Here is a 21,853-nt window from a genome sequence, read left to right on the forward strand (position 1 = left end):
TGAAGGCCGGCAAGGTACAAGAGGGAGTAGGTTAGGCCAGGCAGCACCACGCCCGGACCATCTTTGTCTCTCTCGTTCTCGATGTTTGCTACACACCGCATCGGGTGCTTAATCGAGGCTGAGTCGACCTAAGGGAGGACTAGGACCGGCCCCGATCATCTACATATTGGACAACACGCACACGCGCACACCACCGTGGAAGAGTAGGCCAAGGGCTCCCAAGACCCTACTTCTCATACTCTTAGGTTTTTTTGGTAAAGTCACGTAGGTAAAAAAATAAAATTACAATTAATGAAAGTAATAATAGAAATAAAATAATAAATCACGACGTTTCGGAGGCAACACAAGTCTCCGTCATCAGGTGGGACCGTCACAGCTAAAATTACTGTCTCAAGTGAGTAAATTTAGCTGTGACGGTCCCACCTGATGACGGAGACTTGTGTTGCCTCCGAAACGTCGTGATTTTTTTTATTTTATTTTACTTTTATTAATTTTAATTTTATTTTCTACCTACGTGACTTTACCGAAAAAACCCAAGAGTATGAATCCTTGCAGTCACGAAAGCTTCAAATCTAGAACCCTACTTCTAGATTTGAAGTTTTCGTGACTGCAAGGATTCATATTCTTAGGTTTTTTTTCGGTAAAGTCACGTAGGTAAAAAAAATGTAAATTAATAAAAGTAAAATAAAATAAAACAAAATAAAAATCACGACGTTTCGGAAGCAACACAAGCTTCCGTCTTCAGGTGGAACCGTCACAGCCACGACAGCTGTATCAAGTAAGTAAATGAGAGATCATAAGAAATACCACTCCATTATATATACGGAGTGGTATTTCTTGTGATCTATCATTTATTTCAGCGGTCGGGAACCTATGGCTCGCGAGCCATATATGGCTCTTCCAGTGACGGCATATGGCTCCCATACAATTTTGAGTTGAAAAAATAATTTTAAAAAAATCTGTTTGGAACTGATTTAAAATACTTGTGATATTGCTTAATAATACTGTGTCATTTTAAAGTAAACATAAATTCGTTTTGAAGATACATTTCACGGGTCACGCCTGCATGAAGCTCAACCTCACCACGTCGTATGAACCAGAGGCCATCAGCAAAACCATGCAGCACCAGAAGTCGCATTAAAAGTAAGACATTTAATTTATTATACGCTAAAAATACTATATAGCTCTCAATGAAATATATTTAGAAATATTTGGCTTTTATGGCTCTCCCAGTCAAAAAGGTTCCCGACCCCTGATTTGCTTGATACAGCTGTCGTGGCTGTGACGGTTCCACCTGAAGACGGAAGCTTGTGTTGCCTCCGAAACGTCGTGATTTTTATTTTGTTTTATTTTACTTTTATTAATTTACATTTTTTTACCTACGTGACTTTACCGAAACAACACCTAAGAATATAGAACCCTACTTCTCTGCGTCCTTTCGCCAACAGCGGTGTGAGAAAGGCGACTGGACGCCTTTCGCGATGGATCTCGGGAATGCCCAGAGCCAGACATCAAAGGCAGGATTAGAGTGATTTCGGGTTTTTTTGTTTTTAGTTAAAGGGGGTGGGTAAATGTTTTTTTGAAGGTGTAAGATTTCTGTGAGCGATATCTCACATAGCACCTGGGTTTAAACAGAAGCACGAGAAAACGTGCACACAGACGCACGTGTGTGTGTGTGTTGTGGGGGGCATGTGCTGTTAGCGAGTAGCAGCAACCTATGAAGGCCGGCACGGCACACGAGGGGCTGGGTGGGTGGGTGGCCAGCACCACGCCCAAGCCGTGTGTGTTGTGTGTGTTGTGTATAGCGTGTGTGTATTGTGTATAGCGTGTGTGTATATTGTGTGTAGCGTGTGTGTGTATATTGTGTATAGCGTGTGTGTATATTGTGTGTAGCGTGTGTGTGTATATTGTGTATAGCGTGTGTATGTTGTGGATAGCGTGTGTATTGTGTGTAGCGTGTGTGTGTTGTGGATAGCGTGTGGGTGTATTGTGTATAGCGTGTGTGTATATATTGTGTATAGCGTGTGTATATTGTGTATATTGTGTATAGAGCTACGCTGCGCTACGAACCCGAGTTCGAATCCAGCTCGCGCCACCACCACCGGTGACGATTATCTGAACCTGTCCTGGGCCTCTCCCAGGTCGACTCAGCCTCAAATGAGTACCTGGCGTAGTGTGTAAAAACTTCGCCACTGGGGAGACAAAGGCGGCCGGGCGTGGTGCTGGCCACCCACCCCCTCGTGTGCCGTGCCGGCCTTCATAGGTGCTCGCGTCCAGCACTTGCCCCGACAGTCTGTTAAGGCTACCCGGGGGAGCTTTTGTCTATGTTTGTTTTGTGTTTTGAGTAGTGGAGGTAGTGGTTAGCGCGCTGTGCTACGAACCCAGATGACTATCTGAACCGGTTCCTGGCCAACCCCTAGATCGACTCAGCTGCGATGTATAAACATCGCCACGAGAGAGACAAAGGCGGTCGGGCGAGTGTTGCCCCCCCCCCCCCCTCGTGTACCGTTCCGGCCTACTCGCTAACAGCACTTGCCCCAAGAGTATGTTGAAGGCTACACGGGGATCTTTGTCTTTGTGTGCGGCGAGCAGATTTCCCTGTAAGTTTACGTCAAAGGGCGTTTCATCTTCGAGAAGGACACAAACGCTGGGGACATCCACCTTCTCATGATGCGGATTGTTTGCAATCTTAAGTGGTTACCAAGTTTGACATCATCGTCAAAGAGGAACTATTTTGTCCTTTTGTTGACGTGACAGATCCTTGACTGATTGGCGGCTGTGTCGGGTGGTGGAGGGTTTCGACGCATTTATACTTGAAGTCAAAAAACTTTTAGAATGAATCATTATCACGATCGTCGTGAATGTTGTTGTTGTGGTTGGTGGTGATGGTGATCGTAGCGGTGATGATGATGATGATTGTAACGATAGGTTTTACCCTTAAGGGAAATACAACACAAGTTATCTAATTCTTAGATTTTTTCGGTAAAGTCACGTAGGTAAAAAATTAAAATTAATGAAAGTAAAATAAAATTAAAATAAAAATTACGACGTTTCGGAGGCAACACAAGCTTCCGTCTTCAGGTGGAACCGTCACAGCCACGACAGCTGTATCAAGTAAATGAAATATCGCACCTTTTATACATTTTAATTTTTTACCTACGTGACTTTACCGAAAAAACCTAAGAATATGAATCCTTGCAGTCACGAAAGCTTCAAATCTAGAACGCGTTATCATGTTGAAGCACCACACAGAATAATTTTTTCAAGGAATCCTGTCTGCATTAGCCACGCGTTACTAGTGGTAAACATGCACACCAAACACACACAGCCAAGCCCTGATAATAATTATATATGCATTTAATTTTGATGTAAAGCTTTCGTGACTGCAGGGATTCATATTCTTGGTTCTTTCGGTTAAAGTCACGTAGAAGGGAAACAATACAATAATAAAAAATATATAAAACAATAAAATTCTCACGACGTTTCGACTGACGATGATTGCTTGTGTTGCCCCTCCCTGCACGACGGATACAATAATCCCCTGTGGGCTGGTGTAACCAGGAGGTTCCTACCAGTATATTATTTCTACCCACGTTGACTTTACCGAAAGAACCAAAGAGTATGGATTCCTGTAGTCACGAAAGCTTTAAATCAAGAAGGCTGCCTCTGATGTGGCCAAATCAGTTTCAAAGACAATGTTAGCAGAGCATGTTTCCTGTTTTGTTTTCATGTTCACCACAAGAAAGTGTGGTTAATGCAGTACACGGTTCCTTGAAAAATGTGTTTGGTGTTTTTAACATCTTAGCACAACTGTTTCATTGCCAGAGAGGGTTCAACCTATTTTGTTATTTTGACACTTTTGAACGAAAGGTCCCGTACACTGATGATGGCTGTGAAGATCATGAGTTGCAGTGGTTAGCGCACTAAACAAAAAACACAACTGTTTTTACACGCTTTCAATTAACTCACTCTGTCTGTTGTTGTTGTTGTCGTTGTTGAATCCTCAAATCTTGTAACACAATTTTAACCCACTTCCCAATGTGGTATCGACTACAAACGTATTCCATCATAAACAAAATCTATATTTTTAATCTTAATTTTGGAGCTTTCGTGACTGCAGGAATTATTCTTTGTTTTTTTCGGTAAAGTCACGTATAAAGATAAAATAATAAATTAAATAATAGCATACGACGTTTCGATTGCAACACAAGCAATCATTATCAGGTATAGTGAAATAGCGACATATTTTTAAACATTATTTTTCATATATGTTATGTTTCGGCTTGGGTCTAATTGTCCACGCTCAACTGACGTTGGCTGTAATTGACCACAGCACCTTACGTTGTGGCAAGCTTCGGGGCCACTTCCTGGAGTCGTGGAGTTCTTCCATTACTAGTACATTTCATACTGGTAGGAACCTCCTCGCTACACCAGCCCACAGGGAATTATTGTGTCCGTCCGTCGTGCAGGAAGGGGCTGGGTGGGGAGGGTGGGGAAGGCTGGGTGGGGAAGGCTGGGTGGGGAGGGGCTGGGTGGGGAGGGGCTGGGTGGGTAGGGGCTGGGTTGGGAGAGTGGGGCTGGGTGGGGGGTGGAAGGGATGGGGCTGGGTGGGGAGGGGAGGGGCTGGTCACCCCGTGGTGCCCTTATAAAATTCAACGTTTAACCTACTCACGCCGGCTTGTGCCCGCCCTCACAGTCGGGCATATTTGCGGAATACACCACGCCGCCGTTGACCCTGCAGGCCATTGACCGAGCAACCCAACGTTCCTACCAGCTCCCTCCGCAGGAATATGTTAAAAGCGTGTTTTAAAAAAAGTGTTTTTAAATATTACCTTTGTTGTTTCACCAGATAAAGGCCCTCTGAGCTACGTAGTTATGTTTGCAGAAGCGACGTGGAAATCGCAAACGACAGCTCAGCGAAGTTGGCTTCACCGTCACGAGGACATTTACAGCAGCCAAACACTCCAAACGCGTTCGATGTTGATTCTTGTGTAGGCGGAGGGAAAACACTTTGAAAGTCGGAGGACCCGGAGAAAAATCCACCCCAACACTGAGAGAGAGATAAAGAGACACGCACACTCTAAATGTACAGCAGGTGTCAGGGTCGGGATCGAACCTACGACCTACTGTACACCAGGCGAGGTAGTTAACATCTCACCACGGAGAGAGAGAGAGAGAGAAAGAGACACACACACTCTAAATATCCAGCTGGTGCAAGGGTTGGGATCAAACCCACGACCTCCTGCACACCAGGCGAGGTTGTTAACATCTCACCACGGAGAGAGAGAGAGAAAGAGACACGCACACTCTAAATATCCAGCTGGTGTAAGGTTTGGGATCAAACCCACGACCTCCTGCACACCAGGCGAGGTTGTTAACATCTCGCCACGGAGAGAAAGAGACACGCAAACTCTAAATATACAGCTGGTATCAGGGTCGGGATCAAACCCACGACCTCCTGCATACCAGGCGAGGTAGTTACCATCTCACCACGGAGAGAAGGAGACACGCAAACTCTAAATATACAGCTAGTGTCAGGGTCGGGATCGAACCCACGACCTCCTGCACACCAGGCGAGGTAGTTAACATCTCGCCACGGAGAGAGAGAGACACGTAAACTCCAAATATACAGCAGCAGGCGTCAGGGTCGGGATCGACCCCACGACCTCATGCACACCAGGCGAGGTAGTTGACATCTCCTCGCCACTGCGGCAGTAGAGTAACCAGGGCAAGGAATCTCCGAGTCGTCAGGCTGCTTTTGGGCACAGGGGACGTTAAAGACCTCGTGACGTCTTTCGCGAGAGCGAGGACATTGCATGCCGAATTGCATTCTTTGAAAAAGTTGCACCGCAAATTTTCTCTCGGTTGAGATTATTACATAATAAGCATAGCGGCAAGTTTCCTCTTGGTTTTTTCGGTAAGGTCACGGAGGTGAAAAATAAAAGAAAATGAAATAAAATCACAGTGATTTAATTATTTTTTATTTTAATCTTTTACCTAATAATAAATTAAATCACAGTGAAATTTCGATTTAAAGCTTTCGTGATAAAACATAATAAAATAATTCTCACGACGTTTCGGCCACAACACAAGCTGCCACTGAGAGAGAGAGAGAATGAATCACCAACATCATCATCATCACCACGCACACCATTCAGACGCTGTCTTTCCGACAGACCTGTTCTTCACCTGAGGACGGCTGCTTGCGTTGTGGCCGAAACGTCGTGAGAATTATTTTATTGTTTTATTTTTATTATTTTATTATTTCCCTTCTACGTGACTTTACCGAAAGAACCAAGAAGATAAATCACAGTGATTTAATTTATTTTAATTTTATTTTTTACCTACGCGACTTTTTCCGAAAAAAACCTTGCAGTCACGAAAACTTCAAATCTAGAATGAATATTTGGCCACCACTGATGTCGGGCTGAGGTCCCCCAGCCTTACGATCGCAAACGAGGCGCCTTAATCCGCGTCTCGTAAGTTCTCACCGCACATCCGATTATCACGGTTGGCTACGTACGGTGCGAAAAAAGTGCAACACTCATACATGGGTGCAGAGTAAGGGATAGGATTAAGGTTAGGGGTCGAGTTAGGGGTAGGGTAAGCGGTAGGGTTAGGGTAAAGTTTAGGGTTAGGATAAGGGGTAGGGTTAAGGTTACAGTTATGGGTAGGGTAAGTGGTAGGGTTATAGTTTAGGGGTCGGATTAGAGTTAGGGTTAGGGTAAGCGGTAGGGTTAACGTTACAGTTAGGGATAGGGTAATGGAAAGGGTTAAAGTTTAGGGGTAGGGGTAGAGACAGCGTTAGGGGGTACAGTAAAACTCCGGTTAACGTCGTGGCTGCGTTCCTGAATAGCGCGTTGACGGATATCGCAACGACGCAAGATGAAAGCGACGAACAGGCTAGTAGCAGGTGGTGGTGGTAGCAGATGCGAACGGCTGAAAGGCGACGGACAACGAGACAGGATGCACGATGCAGTCAGCTGCGATGTAAGTGCGGGGTTGTTCAAAGTGATACAAAGGAGAAGACGAGAGAGCGGTGGGTTTTTTGCGGACGTGAATCGGTACGTTGCTTGCCGTTCGGATTCTCGCTCAACCAGTTAACAAGTCTCTTGCTTCTGGCTTCGTCCGCATGAACTCGGCGGGCAGATCAGCCGCCCAGATCTGCAAATTGACAAAGCGAGGGGGAGAGAGAGAGAGAGCGGAGAGAGAGAGAAAAACAACGCAAAGTTATTTGAACGCGTGGGTGGGCTGTAACACGGCAGGAGCGGTGGCGCAGCGGTTAGCGCGTTACCGCCCTCCAAAGTCGAGTTTTCGATTCCAGGCTCAATGGCCACGAAACGGCAGTGGCGATTATTTGAAACGGTTTGTGGGCTTCTCCTAGGTCGACTCAGCCTCAAGTAGGTGACCTTGGCGCGGTGTGTAAACGTCGCCATTGTGGAGACAAAGGCGGCCGGGCGTGGTGCTGTTGGCCACGAATATCATCTGCTTAGCAGCACTTGACCCAAAAGTCTCTACGGGCTATACGGGGGATCTTTGTCTTTCTAGTTTACTACCGGGGCAAGTGGTTGTTAGCGAGCACCTATTAAGAGACAGACCCCAGTCCATTGTATAGAGATACATACAGATAAAGATGCCCCGTATAGTCTACGGAGGCTGTATGGGGCAAGTGCTGTTAGGGGAGTTCAAAAAGCACGCAACGCACGGCCACATTTGTATCTCCAAACCGTTTGCTCGCCCAATATTTAGTCTGAGCTGACCTAGTGGAGCATAGTGAGGCATTCGGAAAAAAAAAATCTAATTACATATCTTTTTTTTATATATATAAACGGTGAGATAATTAATTATTACGGCATTAATTATTTATTTACTTAGTCAGTGTCACGGTGCTTCGCTTAATTTGAGATGCAGGGGCTGATTGCATGGTTAAAACATTAAGGTGGGAATGTATTCGGCACGGTATTTCTTATTCTGAACACGCATTGACGAAGATGCCCCGTATAGCCTCCGACGCGTGCCTGGGGCAAGTGCTGTGAGCGAGTAGCACCACGACACGACCGCCTTTGTCTCCCCAGTGGCGATGTTTACTGCGTCCCAGGAGAGGCCCACGTCCGGTTCAGATAATCGTCACCGGTATTGGTGGCCGGATGAGCTGGAATCGAACTCGGTTCGCTCGAACGGGTTTCGATGCGCAGCGTAGCGCTAACCGCTGCGCCACCGCTCCCCCCTACACCCCCCCCCCCACCCCCCCGAACAAAACAAAGTCAAAGATCCCCCGTACAGCCTTCACAGACTGTTCGTGCCAAGTGCTGTTAGCGAGCACCTATGAAGAACGACAAGGGTGGGTGGCCAACACCAAGCCCGACCGCCTTTGTCTCCCCAGTGACGATGTTTACTCCAACACAGCACCAGGTTACTCATTTCAGTCCGAGTCAACCTAGGTGAGAGCCACAGGTCCAGCGCTGTCGGTTGCCGCGAGCCGGGAATCGAACTGGGGTTCGCCCGAACGAGTTCGCAGCGTAGCGCTAACCGCTGCGCCACCGTTCCTCCCTCCCCCCTCCGCACGAACGCACGAACGCACGGTCACGCCTCGATTCCCGTGATCCAAGTTACCGGCAGAGCCCCAGAGAATACCTCGTCTAGCCTCGGGGGGTAGGGGGGGGGACACGTTTCACTAACGAGAGCGTTAGCGCTAATAGCGGCGGAGCGCGTGTCAGCTCGTGTGCGTGTCAGAGTGTGTTTGTGTGTGTGTGTGTCAGCGTGTGTGTGTGTGTCAGTGTGTGTGTGTGTCAGAGTGTGTGTGTGTGTGTCAGTGTGTGTGCGTGTGTCAGCGTGTGTGTGTGTGTCAGAGTGTGTGTGTGTGTGTCAGCGTGTGTGTGTGTCATCGTGTGTGTGTGTCAGTGTGTGTGTGTAGGTCAATGTGTGTGTGTGTCAGTGTGTGTGTGTGTCAGCGTGTGTGTGTGTTTGTCAGTGTGTGTGTGTGTCAGAGTGTGTGTGTGTCAGTGTGTGTGTGTCAGGGTGTGTGTGTGTGACAGGGTGTGTGCGTGTGTGTGGTCAATCCCCCACCTCGTGTGCCATTCCGGCCTTCACAGGTGCTCAATAACAGCACTTGCCCCAACAGTCTGTTAGGGGCTACACGGGGGACCTTTATCTTTGTGTGTCCGCCCAGGTGCTCGCTAACAGCACTTGCCCCAACAGTCTGTTAGGGGCTACACGGGGGACCTTTATCTTTGTGTGTCCACCCAGGTGCTCGCTAACAGCACTTGCCCCAACAGTCTGTTAGGGGCTACACGGGGGATATTTGTCTCTGTGTTTCGTGCGTGTCTCAGTGTGCGTGTCTCACGTTTAAATAAACGACGGCGATATTTTAGATCGTCTATACTGACTCCGATTAGGCGAGGTGGCGTTTCTTTCTTTTCCACCATCAGATCTGTTTGTCCTGCCAGCACAACACGCGAGACACGCGCGCACGATACAACACGGGTTTCGTTTCACAACTTGGCGCGATTGAATTTCAACGCTTATGAAAACGAAGGTACTGTCGTACGCTCTGCTGTCACGGGAGTTGTAGTCGAGACGTCCTTTAGTCCATCAATGTGGCCGAACTGTTCATCTGTCGCCTGGTTGTAAGTGCACACAGTAATGTTGGGCTGTTGGGCAAACACTTCTTAAACATCGATGCGGAGAGCACAACAAATATATCCCGTGTAGCCCTAACAGACTGCTAGCGAGGTGGTGGGTAGCCATAACCAGGCCCGACCGCCTTTGTCTCCCCGGTAGGCGATGTTTACACACCGCACCAGGTACTCATTTGAGGCTGAGTCGACCTAGGCGATGCCCAGGAAGCCGTTTCAAATAACCCGTCACCGGTGTTGGCCGTGAGCGGGAATCGAACTCGGGTCGCCAGGTTCGTAGCGCAGCGTAGCGCTAACAGCCACACCGCCGCACACAGATACAGACAGACACACGCCACACACACACAGACACACGCCACACACACACAGACACACGCCACACACACAGAGACACACGCCACACACACACAGACACACGCCGCACACACACAGACACACAGGCAGACAAGACGCACACAGACAGGCATAGACCCAGAGACACGAGCAAATAGACAGACAGACAGACACACAGACAAACATGCGCACACAGACAGAGCCAAACGGACAGACACATAGACCCAGGGACACGGACAGACAGACAGACACACAGACAAACATGCGCACACAGACAGAGCCAGACGGACAGACACATAGACCCAGAGACACGGACAGACAGACAGACACAGACACACAGGACACAAACGAACGTAAGACGGCAGGCAGATCAGATCAAACGCCTGGCACGTACAGACAGACACTGCCACAGGCTAGGAGAGAGAGAAGAGAAGAGAGAGAGATGCAACAGGTGTGAGCCCAGGTAGCTAGGAAAACACACGGGAAATAAACACACACGCAGATACACACACACAGACAAAGATCACCTACCCCCCACCCCTCACCACACACACACCACGTACAGCCTTCAACATACTGATTGGGGCAAGTGCTCCCCTACGATGGTCAGAACCACGCCCGGCCGCCTTTGTCTCCCTAGTGGCGATGTTTACACATCGCACCAGGTACTGACTTGAGGCTGAGTCGACCTAGTGGAGCCCCAGGACCGGTTCAGGTGAATCGTCACTGGTTTTGGCCGTGAGTGGGAATCGAAACGCCGTCGTGAATGGACTCTCGGCGCAGTGCGCTAACCGCTGCGCCACCGCTCCTCGCTTACAAAAAAAAGATCCCCCGTGTAGCCTTAACAGACTGTAGGGGCAAGTGCTGTTAGCGAGCACCTATGAAGGCCGGCACGGCACACGAGGGGGTGGATGGCCATCACCACGCCCGGCCGCCTTTGTCTCCCTGATGGCAGGTACTGACTTGAGGCTGAGTCGACCTAGGGGAGGCCCAGGACCGGTTCAGATAATCGTCACCGGTGTTGGCCGTGAGCGGGAATCGAACTCGGGTCGCCAGGTTCGTAGCGCAGCGTAGCGCTAACCGCTGCACCACCGCTCCCCACACACTCACGCATAGAGAAACACGCGCGCAGACTCACGTCGCAACAACAGCTGTTATTTTCCACCCAGTTGTGGTGACGTCACCGCAGCGATTGTGCCAGGCTGGGTGCACACACGCTTTGTTTCCTACCCAAACACAGAGTTCGCGCAAACTACTGTAACAGCAACAACCGGCGTTGATTCGAGCAGAGTCTGCCACTGCTGATGAGAAACTGAGTCTCGAAACCCGCTATTGCCTGTAAGATGTTGCATTTTCACCATCATTGATTCCAGCAAAGCCTGGCACCGCTGATGAAACACTGAGTCTCGAAACCCGCTCCTGCCTGTAATATTTGGAAGTTTCACCATCATTGATTCCAGCAAAGCCTGGCACTGCTGATGACACACTGAGTCTCGAAACCCGCTATTGCCTGGAAGATGTTGCATTTTCACCATCATTGATGCCAGCAAGAGCCTGCCACTGCTGATGAAACACTGAGTCTCGAAACCTGCTCCTGTCTGTAAGTTTTGGTAGTTTCACCATCATTGATGCCAGCAAAAGCCTCGCTCTGCTGATGAGAAACTGAGTCTCGAAACCCGCTATTGCCTGTAAGATTGGTAGTTTCACCATCATTGATTCCAGCAAAGCCTGGCACTGATGATGAGAAACTTAGTCTCGAAATCCGCTGTTGCCTGTAAAATTTGGCATTTTCACCATCATTGATTTCAGCAAAGCCTGGCTCTGCTGATGAGGAACTGAGTCTCGAAACCCGCTATTACCTGTACGATTTGGCATTTTCACCATCATTGATTCCAGCAAAGCGTTGCACTGCTGATGAGACACTGGGTCTCGAAAAACCTGCTCCTGCCTGTAAGATTGGTAGTTTCACCATCAATGATGCCAGCAAAAGCCTCGCTCTGCTGATGAGGAACTGAGTCTCAAAACCCGCTCTTGCCTGTAAGATTTGGCATTTTCACCATCAGTGATTCCAGCAAAGCCTGGCACTGCTGATGACACACTGAGTCTCGAAACCTGCCCTTGCCTGTAAGATTTGGAAGTTTCACCATCATTGATTCCAGCAAAGCCTGGCACTGCTGATGAGAAACTGAGTCTCGAAACCCACTATTGCCTGGAAGATTTGGTAGTTTCTCCATCATTGATGCCAGCAAAAGCCTGGCACTGCTGATGAGAAACTTAGTCTCGAAACCCGCTATTGTCTGTAAAATTTGGCAGCTTCACCATCATTGATTCCAGCAGAGCCTGGCACTGCTGATGAAACACTTAGTCTCGAAACCCGCTATTGTCTGTAAAATTTGGCAGCTTCACCATCATTGATTCCAGCAGAGCCTGGCACTGCTGATGAAACACTTAGTCTCGAAACTCGCTATTGCCTGTAAGATTTGGCAGTTTCACCATCATTGATTCCAGCAAAGCCTGGCACTGCTGATGAGAAACTGAGTCTCGAAACCCACTATTGCCTGGAAGATTTGGTAGTTTCTCCATCATTGATGCCAGCAAAAGCCTGGCACTGCTGATGAGAAACTTAGTCTCGAAACCCGCTATTGTCTGTAAAATTTGGCAGCTTCACCATCATTGATTCCAGCAAAGCCTGGCACTGCTGATGACACACTGAGTCTCGAAACCCACTATTGCCTGGAAGATTTGGTAGTTTCTCCATCATTGATTCCAGCAAAAGCCTGGCACTGCTGATGACACACTGAGTCTCGAAACCCGCTATTGCCTGGAAGATGTTACATTTTCACCATCATTGATTCCAGCAAAGCCTCGCTCTGCTGATGAGGAACTGAGTCTCTAAACCCGCTTTTGCCTGTAAGATTTGTCAGTTTCACCATCATCGATTCCAGCAAAAGCCTGGATCTGCTGATGAAACACTTAGTCTCGAAACCCGCTCTAGCCTGGACGATTTGGCAGTTTCACCATCATTGATGCCAGCAAAAGCCTGGATCTGCTGATGAAACACTTAGTCTCGAAACCCGCTCTAGCCTGGACGATTTGGCAGTTTCACCATTATTGATGCCAGCAAAAGCCTGGATCTGCTGATGAAACACTTAGTCTCAAAACCCGCTCTGACCTGGACGATTTGGCAGTTTCACCATCATTGATGCCAGCAAAAGCCTGGATCTGCTGATGAAACACTTAGTCTCGAAACCCGCTCTAGCCTGGACGAGTTGGCAGTTTCACCATCATTGATTCCAGCAAAAGCCTGGCACTGCTGATGAGACACCGGGTGTTGAAGACATCCCCGAGTGTCGGCTCGTCTAGAATCAACGCTGCTGAAATGATGCCCTCTGCCCAATGGCCGCGCGGCTGATGAGATGGCTAAAACGTTCTCCACTATTTTAGTTTTCATCAACTTTGGAACGAACGTAATTTCTAATCACGCAATGCTTTCAAAAATCCATGGAAACTCGCTTTGCCTCTCTGTCCTCTCTACGTGCCTTGACAAAGGCTCGTTGCCTGAAACGTCACCCTATTCATTGTTTTTTTTTGTTCACGTAAAGTCTTCCAATCGCAGCGTGTGGTCCCAAACTGGTTGACGCAACAATGCGCGTCATAACAACACACTCAGCCAAAGACAAAGATTCCCCGTATAGCCTGGACAGATTGTTGGGGCAAGTGCTGTTGGCGAGCACCTGTGAAGGCCGATACGACACGCACCACACCCGGCCGCCTTTGTCTCCCAGTAGCGATGTTTACACGCATCACCAGGAGCTAATTTAAGGCTCAATCGACGTAGGGGAGGCCCAGGACCGGTTCAGATAATCGTCACTGGTGTTGGCCGTGAGCGGGAATCGAACTCGGGTCGCCGGGTTCGTAGCGCAGCGCGTAGATCGCGCTGCGCCACCGCTCCCCACTCACCAACTCACCAACTCACCCACTCACCCACCCACCCACTCACCCACCCACCCACTCACCCACCCACCCACTCACCCACTCACCAACTCACCCACCCACCAACTCACCAACCCACCAACTCACCCACTCACTAACTTACCAACTCACCCATCCACCCACTCACCCACCCACCCACTCACCCACTCACCAACTCACCCACCCACCAACTCACCAACCCACCAACTCACCAACTCACCAACTCACCCACTCACCCACCCACCCACTCACCCACCCACCCACCCACTCACCCACTCACCAACTCACCCACCCACCAACTCACCAACCCACCAACTCACCCACTCACCAACTCACCAACTCACCCACCCACCCACTCACCCACCCACCCACTCACCAACTCACCCACCCACCAACTCACCAACTCACCAACTCACCAACTCACCAACTCACCAACTCACCCACTCACCAACTCACCCACCCACCAACTCACCCACCCACCAACTCACCCACTCACCAACTCACCCACTCACCCACTCACCAACTCACCCACCCACCAACTCACCAACTCACCAACTCACCCACCCACCAACTCACCCACCATCCAACTCACCCACCCACCAACTCACCCAACCACCAACTCACCAACTCACCCACTTACCAACTCACCCACCCACCCACTCACCAACTCACCCACCCATCAACTCACCAACTCACCCACTCACCAACTCACCAACTCACCAACTCACCCACCCACCAACTCACCAACTCACCCACCCACCAACTCACCCACTCACCAACTCACCAACTCACCAACTCACCCCGTAACAACACACTCACCAACTCACCAACTCACCCACCCACCAACTCACCCACCCACCAACTCACCCACTCACCAACTCACCAACTCACCCCGTAACAACACACTCACCAACTCACCAACTCACCCACCCACCAACTCACCCACCCACCAACTCACTCATGCACACACCCACCCACCAACTCACACACACACCCACCAACTCACCCACCCACCAACTCACTCACCCCCCCACTCCCCCACCCACCAACTCACCCACCCACCAACTCACACACTCACCAACTCGACGCATTCGCAGGACACAACAATAATCTCACACTGTCGCCTTACATGGGAGATTGTTGTTGTCTATGTATCTCGTTGCAACGTAGTGTCTGCATCGATGTCTAAAAAGTGGCAAAACAACATACTCACTCACTCACCAACTCAACCACTCGACCACTCACTCACCAACTCAAACACTCACTCACTCACCAACTAAACCACTCGTCCACTCACTCACCAACTCAACCACTCGCTCACTCACTCACCAACTCAACCACTCGCCCACTCACTCACCAACTCAACCACTCGCTCACTCACTCACCAACTCAACCACTCACTCACCAACTCGACCACTCACTCACCAACTCAAGCACTCGCCCACTCACTCACCAACTCAACCACTCGCCCACTCACTGACCAACTCCACCACTCGCCCATTCACTCACCAACTCAACCACTCGCCCACTCACTCACCAACTCAACCACTCACCAACTCAACCACTCACCAACTCAACCACTCGCCCACTCACTCACCAACTCAACCACTCGCCCACTCACTCACCAACTCAACCACTCGCCCATTCACTCACCAACTCAACCACTCACTCACCAACTCAACCACTCGCCCACTCACTCACCAACTCAACCACTCCCCCACTCACTCACCAACTCAAGCACTCGCCCACTCACTCACCAACTCAACCGCTCGCCCACTCACTCACCAACTCAACCACTCGCCCACTCACTCACCAACTCAAGCACTCACCAACTCAACCACTCACCAACTCAACCACTCGCCCACTCACTCACCAACTCAACCACTCGCCCACTCACTCACCAACTCAACCACTCGCCCATTCACTCACCAACTCAACCACTCACTCACCAACTCAACCACTCGCCCACTCACTCACCAACTCAACCACTCGCCCACTCACTCACCAACTCAAGCACTCGCCCACTCACTCACCAACTCAACCGCTCGCCCACTCACTCACCAACTCAACCACTCGCCCACTCACTCACCAACCAACTCAACCACTCGCCCACTCACTCACCAACTCAACCACTCGCCCACTCACTCACCAACTCAACCACTCGCCCACTCACTCACCAACTCAACCACTCGCCCACTCACTCACCAACTCAACCACTCGCCCACTCACTCACCAACTCAACCGCTCGCCCACTCACTCACCAACTCAACCACTCACCCACTCACTCACCAACTCAACCACTCGCCCACTCACTCACCAACCAACTCAACCACTTGCCCACTCGCCCACTCACTCACCAACTCAAGAAGTCGCCCACTCACTCACCAACTCAACCACTCGCTCACTCACCAACTCAACCACTTGTCCACTCACTCACCGACTCAACCACTCGCCCACTCAACCACTCACTCACCAACTCAACCACTCGCCCACTCACTCACCAACTCAACCATTCTCGAACTCGAGCGCAACAAAGACAAAGATCCCCTGTGTAGCCTCAACAGACTGTTGGGGCAAGTGCCGCCAGCTCGTAGCAGCACCTATGAAGGCCCGCACTGTGGCACACGAGGGGGTGGGTGGTCAGCACCACGCCCGGCCGCCTTTGTCTTCCCGCACTCACCCACACACTCGGAACATTGGAATGCAGCCTCACTCAAGAAGTTCACTCTATCCACAAATTTTATTCATTGAATTCAAAGGTCTTAATTTCTTTAAATCATTTAAATCAAAGCCATTAGTTCGCGTATGTACATTTTGCTGCTGCTGCTGATGATGATGATGCTGCTGCTGCTGATGATGATGATCGCGATGACTTTGCTTTATACAACTTTATTTTAACGAAGCTTTCCAAAACAAAACAAAAAAATTATATCGGGGAAAAAAATCTACACTGATCTAGTAACTTATTTTATTCATGTATTTACGTATTTATAGCATCCCGTTTTGTATAGACATTAAGAGACAGTGTATACACACACATATAAACGCATCGAATTTTTTTAATATATAAGCAATTGCCTGAAACGGACATGCTTACATAGTTTAACAATCTATTCACAAATCAGTCAATTATAATTATTAATATTATTTTAATAGCAACAATTTTCAATGATGAGACGAAAATGAACACATGTATATTTTGTGTGGTTTGTAATTTTTTCTTTATTTAAAAGAATGGCAATTTTTATAAATAACCCTTACAACAACGTAGTCTTATATTCACTTTATTACTCTTGATATTAACTTGATATTAACTTGCCTTAATGAAAGCGATGCGCGCGTGTGCGCGTGTGCGCGTGCGTGCGTGCGTGCGTTTGGTGGGGAGTGGTGGCGCTCCGGTTAGCGCACCGCGCTACGAGACGAACCCAGCTAAACCCATCCCCCCACGGCCCCCCACCCACCCCGCCCCCCTCTGCCCCCCCCCCCATCTCTCCCTTCCCCCTACCCTATAACTATGCGCATCGAATACATTTGAGGCTTCCCTGCCCGACTCGATCCACTCAGCCTTAAAACACAACTACCACTTGCTGTGTAGTACCGGGTGGGAATACAAAGGCGGCCGGGCGTGGTAATTGCGGGAAGGGACGGGCAGATGTCACTCATCGACCTTGCCTGTGGCGGCCTTCATTGGTGCTACTCGCTAACAGCACTTGCCCTCCCAACCTCCCCAAGGCTATACCGGGGCAGCGGGTTGCTTTGTCTTTGTGTGGTTAAGTGTCGATGCTGACGGAGAGAGAGACACGGATTGATATTTTGTAAGCTCATTCATCATTTCGTCCCCAAATATACCCATCTCGTTACGATCCGTCAACCCCCCCCCCCTCTCGTTAATCCGGCATGTGTGCACGCGTGTTTATATGCACGCGTTATACGTATTGTACTATTGTGTGTTGTTATCACGTGTTATAAAGTGTGTGTGTGCGTTTTTTGTCAGTGGAGGAAAACATTTATCGATAATCCATCAATATTCAAGGGGATGGGGGAGGGGGGTTGAGTGTTCACAAAATAAAATATTAGAATCGATTGTAATTTTGCGTGGTCAGTTTTTGTTGTTGTTGTTGTTGTTGGTTGTTGTTGGTTGTTGGTTGAGAGCATTTCAAGTCGTCTTGACCATCCACTCCATCTCTCTTCTCACCATATCGTGTAGGTGTCGTGAACTGGTCACAACAAAGCAGGCACAGACAAAGAGACACGAGAGACAGAGAGAGAAACACGTTAGTCAGCCAGACATACAAAACTAAAACCAATCTATTAAAAATAAAGCACGTTAAACACTTTTTTTTTATTTAACCAGGTAATGGCCATCACAAATTATAGCTCAACAAAGTGGCTCAATCACGTGGACATTTACAGCAGCATGCAACTACTTTCTAGACTCACGATGTCGATTCTAAATGCGGAGGGGAAAAACCGGAGGACCCGGAGAAAAATCCACGCGACCACGGGGAGAGAGAGAGACACAAAGATAAAGATCCCCCGTATAGCCTTAACAGACTGTAGGGACAAGTGCTGTTAGCGAGCACCTATGAAGGCCGGAACGGTACACGAGGGGGTGGGTGGCCAGCACCACGCCCGACCGCCTTTGTCTCCCCAGTGAGCGATGTTTACACACCGCACCAGGTACTCATTTAAGGCTGAGTCGAACTAGGGGAGGCCCAGGACCGGTTCAGATAATCGTCACTGGTGTTGGCCGTGAGCGGGAATCGAACCCGGGTCGCCAGGTTCATAGCGCAGCGCGCTAACCGCTACACTACCGCTCCCCACAGAGAGAGACACACAAACTCCAAATACACAGCAGCAGGCGTTACCGGGCGCGGGATCGGAACCCACGACCCTCCTGCATAGCAGGCGAGGGAGTTAACATCTCGTCACCCTCCTGGTAACAACCTCACACACATTCCCCTGGGGTACCGAATGAGCGCTGCGAGTGTCGCACAAACACATCAGGAGCGCCGCACAAACACATCAGGAGCGCCGCACAAACACATCAGGAGCGCGTGCCACGTGTGTGTGGATTGAAGGGATGCACCACAATTGTCGGGGTCGCAAGCCAATGGTTGGCACTTTATAGATTTGAAGTTTTCGTGACTGCAAGGATTGATACTCTTGTTTTTTCGGTAAAGTCACGTAGGTGAAAATTTTAAATTAAAATTAATAAAATAAAAATAAAATAAAAATCACGACGTTTCGGAGGCAACACAAGCTTCCGTCTTCAGGCGGAACCGTCACGGAAAATTTACTGCATCACTCGAAGACGTTGGTACTTTAATAACAAAGTCAAAATGATGACGGATTCTTAGAATATTCGAGATTATTCCGGTGGGCCCGGGGCAGACGTCAACGCGAGTTTCGTATGAAATAATCGATTTTCAATAATCGATTTTCTGATGATGACGATGATGCTCCAGTAGTCGAGGCGAGCAACTGATACAGCGAGCGATGAATGAAACGGTTTCCAATCGCCACAAAGCGATTTGCCGACCACAGACCGGTGACGAACCCATAACTTCGTTCAGCTGGATGGACCCAGAAGGCAGCGAGAGTTCGATTCACCCCCAAAAAATCGATTTGTAAAGCCCCCCCCCCCCCGGCTGGGGAGACAAAGGCGGCCGGGCGTGTCGTTTTCCACCCATTCCGGCCTGCATAGGTGCAGCTGCTGCTCGCTAACAGCACTTGCCCCAACAGTCTGTTAAGGCTATACGGGGGACCTTTGTCTTTGCGCATGTACACTACACAAGCACTGTGTGTGTGTGTGTATATGCGTGTGTGTGTGTGTGCGCGCAAGAATGTGTGTGTGTGTGTGCCTATTACACGATCGTAAAACTATACGAGCATGCATATATTTGCAGCAATATTCGTTTTTTACGTCTTCATATGTACACAAGGCTGCGGTTTATTTTCGTGTGCACAGGCGCGCGTAAATTACAACGTTGTAAAGTACGCAAACGCAACAAAGTCGCGTGGATTACGTTTCACGAAAAGTACACGAACTGTTTATGTTCGGGCTCACGGGACATCATCAGCGACGGTCCTGGGACTCCCCTAGATCGACTCGGCCTCAACACTAGGGGAGACAAAGACGGTTGTGAGCGGGTGCTGGCCACCCCCCCATCTCCACTTGCACAGTCCCCCCCGGCCCTTCAAGAGGTGCTTGCGAACGGCACTTGCCCCAAAACAGCCGGTTGAAGTCTACCTGGGAGATCTTTATCTTTGGCGCGGTGTACGCAAGCACTCATACGCCCACACACACACACCACGACCACACACACATACACCACCACACACACACCACCGCACACACATCACCACCAAACACCCACCGATACACCACCACACACACACACCACCGCATACACATCACCACCAAACACCCACCCATACACCACCACACACACAGACCACCACCACACAACACACACCACCACACACACAAACCACCACACACACACAAACATACACCACCACACACACACCCACACCACCACATACACATCACCACCACACACACACCAGCACCACCAAACACCCACACACACCACACACACACACCACCACACACAGTAGCGAAATACATTCCCGAACATACACGCACAAAAACACGAAGTACGCACACGTGTGTGTCTAAGTCGAGTCACGCTGTGACGCTTACTGGATGGCTTCAACAAACTTCGCCAAGCAGTTTTTTTCTTCTTGGTTCTTTCGGTAAAGTCACGTAGAAGGGAAGTAATAAAATAATAAAACATAAAACATTATAAAATAATTCTCACGACGTTTCGGCCACAACGCAAGCAGCCGTCCTCAAGTTAAACCAGGTCTTATGTTTTATTTTTATTATTTTATTACTTCCCTTCTACGTGACTTTACCGAAAGAACCAAGAAGATGAATCCCTGCAGTCACGAAAGCTTTAAATCGAAATTTCATTATTTTATTATGTTTTATTTTTATTATTTTATTACTTCCCTTCTACGTGACTTTACCGAAAGAACCAAGAAGATGAATCCCTGCACTCACGAAAGCTTTAAATCGAAATTTCGCCAAGCTGATCAATGCGCGTTTGCAAACATCCCCGGTATAACCTTCACAGACTGTAGGGGCAAGTGCTGTTAGCGAGCACCTATGAAGGCCGGCACGGCACACGAGGGGGTGGGTGGCTAGCGCCAAGCCCGACCGCCTTTGTCTCCCTCGTGGCGATGTTTCTTTACGAACCGCACCAGGTACTCATTTGAGGCTGAGTCGTCCTAGGGGAGCTTCAGGACCGGTTCAAATAATCGTCACTGGGTGTTGGCGGCCGCAATTGGGAATCGAACTCGGTGAGGTAGGGTGGTTGGGTCAGGTTGGTAGCGCAGCGCGCTAACCACTGCGCCACCGCTCCCCACTCACACACAAACATGAAGATTCAACTCTCAGCATGTACGCACACGCATATACACACACACACACACGCGTGTACACACACACACACACGCGTGTACACACACACACACACGCGTGTACACACACACACGCACACAAACATGTGCACGGTAATTTAAATGCACACAGTCAGGTTCAGAGATAATCGCCACTGATGTTGGCCGTGAGCGGGGAATTGAATTACTGGGGCTTCGCAGTGCGTCAACCACTGCGCCATAACACAAAGACAAAGCCCCCCCCCCCCCCCCGTGTAGCCTCAGGCGACTACTGGGGCAAGTGCTGTTAGCGAGCAGCACCTATGAAGGCCGGCACGGCACACGAGGGGGTGGGTGGCCAACACCACGCCCGGCCGCCTTTGTCTCCCCAGCTGCGATGTTATACACATCACACCAGGTACTCATTTGAGGCTGAGTCGACCTAGGGAGCAGCCCAGGACCGG

General features: G+C 49.4%; 1 protein-coding gene across 1 annotated transcript in view; it reads right to left on the bottom strand.

Annotated features, from left to right (window-relative positions):
* Positions 1 to 17,436: 17,436 nt before the first annotated feature.
* Positions 17,437 to 21,853, bottom strand: part of LOC133357499 (transcription factor Sox-1-like) — a 31,957-nt gene continuing 27,540 nt past the window's right edge. Inside the window, exon 2 of the mRNA XM_061575462.1 lies at positions 17,437 to 18,157. Coding sequence (XP_061431446.1) covers positions 18,132 to 18,157 — 26 coding nt within the window. The 3' untranslated portion in view covers positions 17,437 to 18,131. The remainder of the gene's footprint in view (positions 18,158 to 21,853) is intronic.

The sequence above is a fragment of the Lethenteron reissneri genome, chromosome 58 (genome assembly GCF_015708825.2).
Source record: "Lethenteron reissneri isolate LAM-NWPU_2019-01 chromosome 58, ASM1570882v1, whole genome shotgun sequence".
Classification (NCBI taxonomy): Eukaryota; Metazoa; Chordata; class Hyperoartia; order Petromyzontiformes; family Petromyzontidae; genus Lethenteron; species Lethenteron reissneri.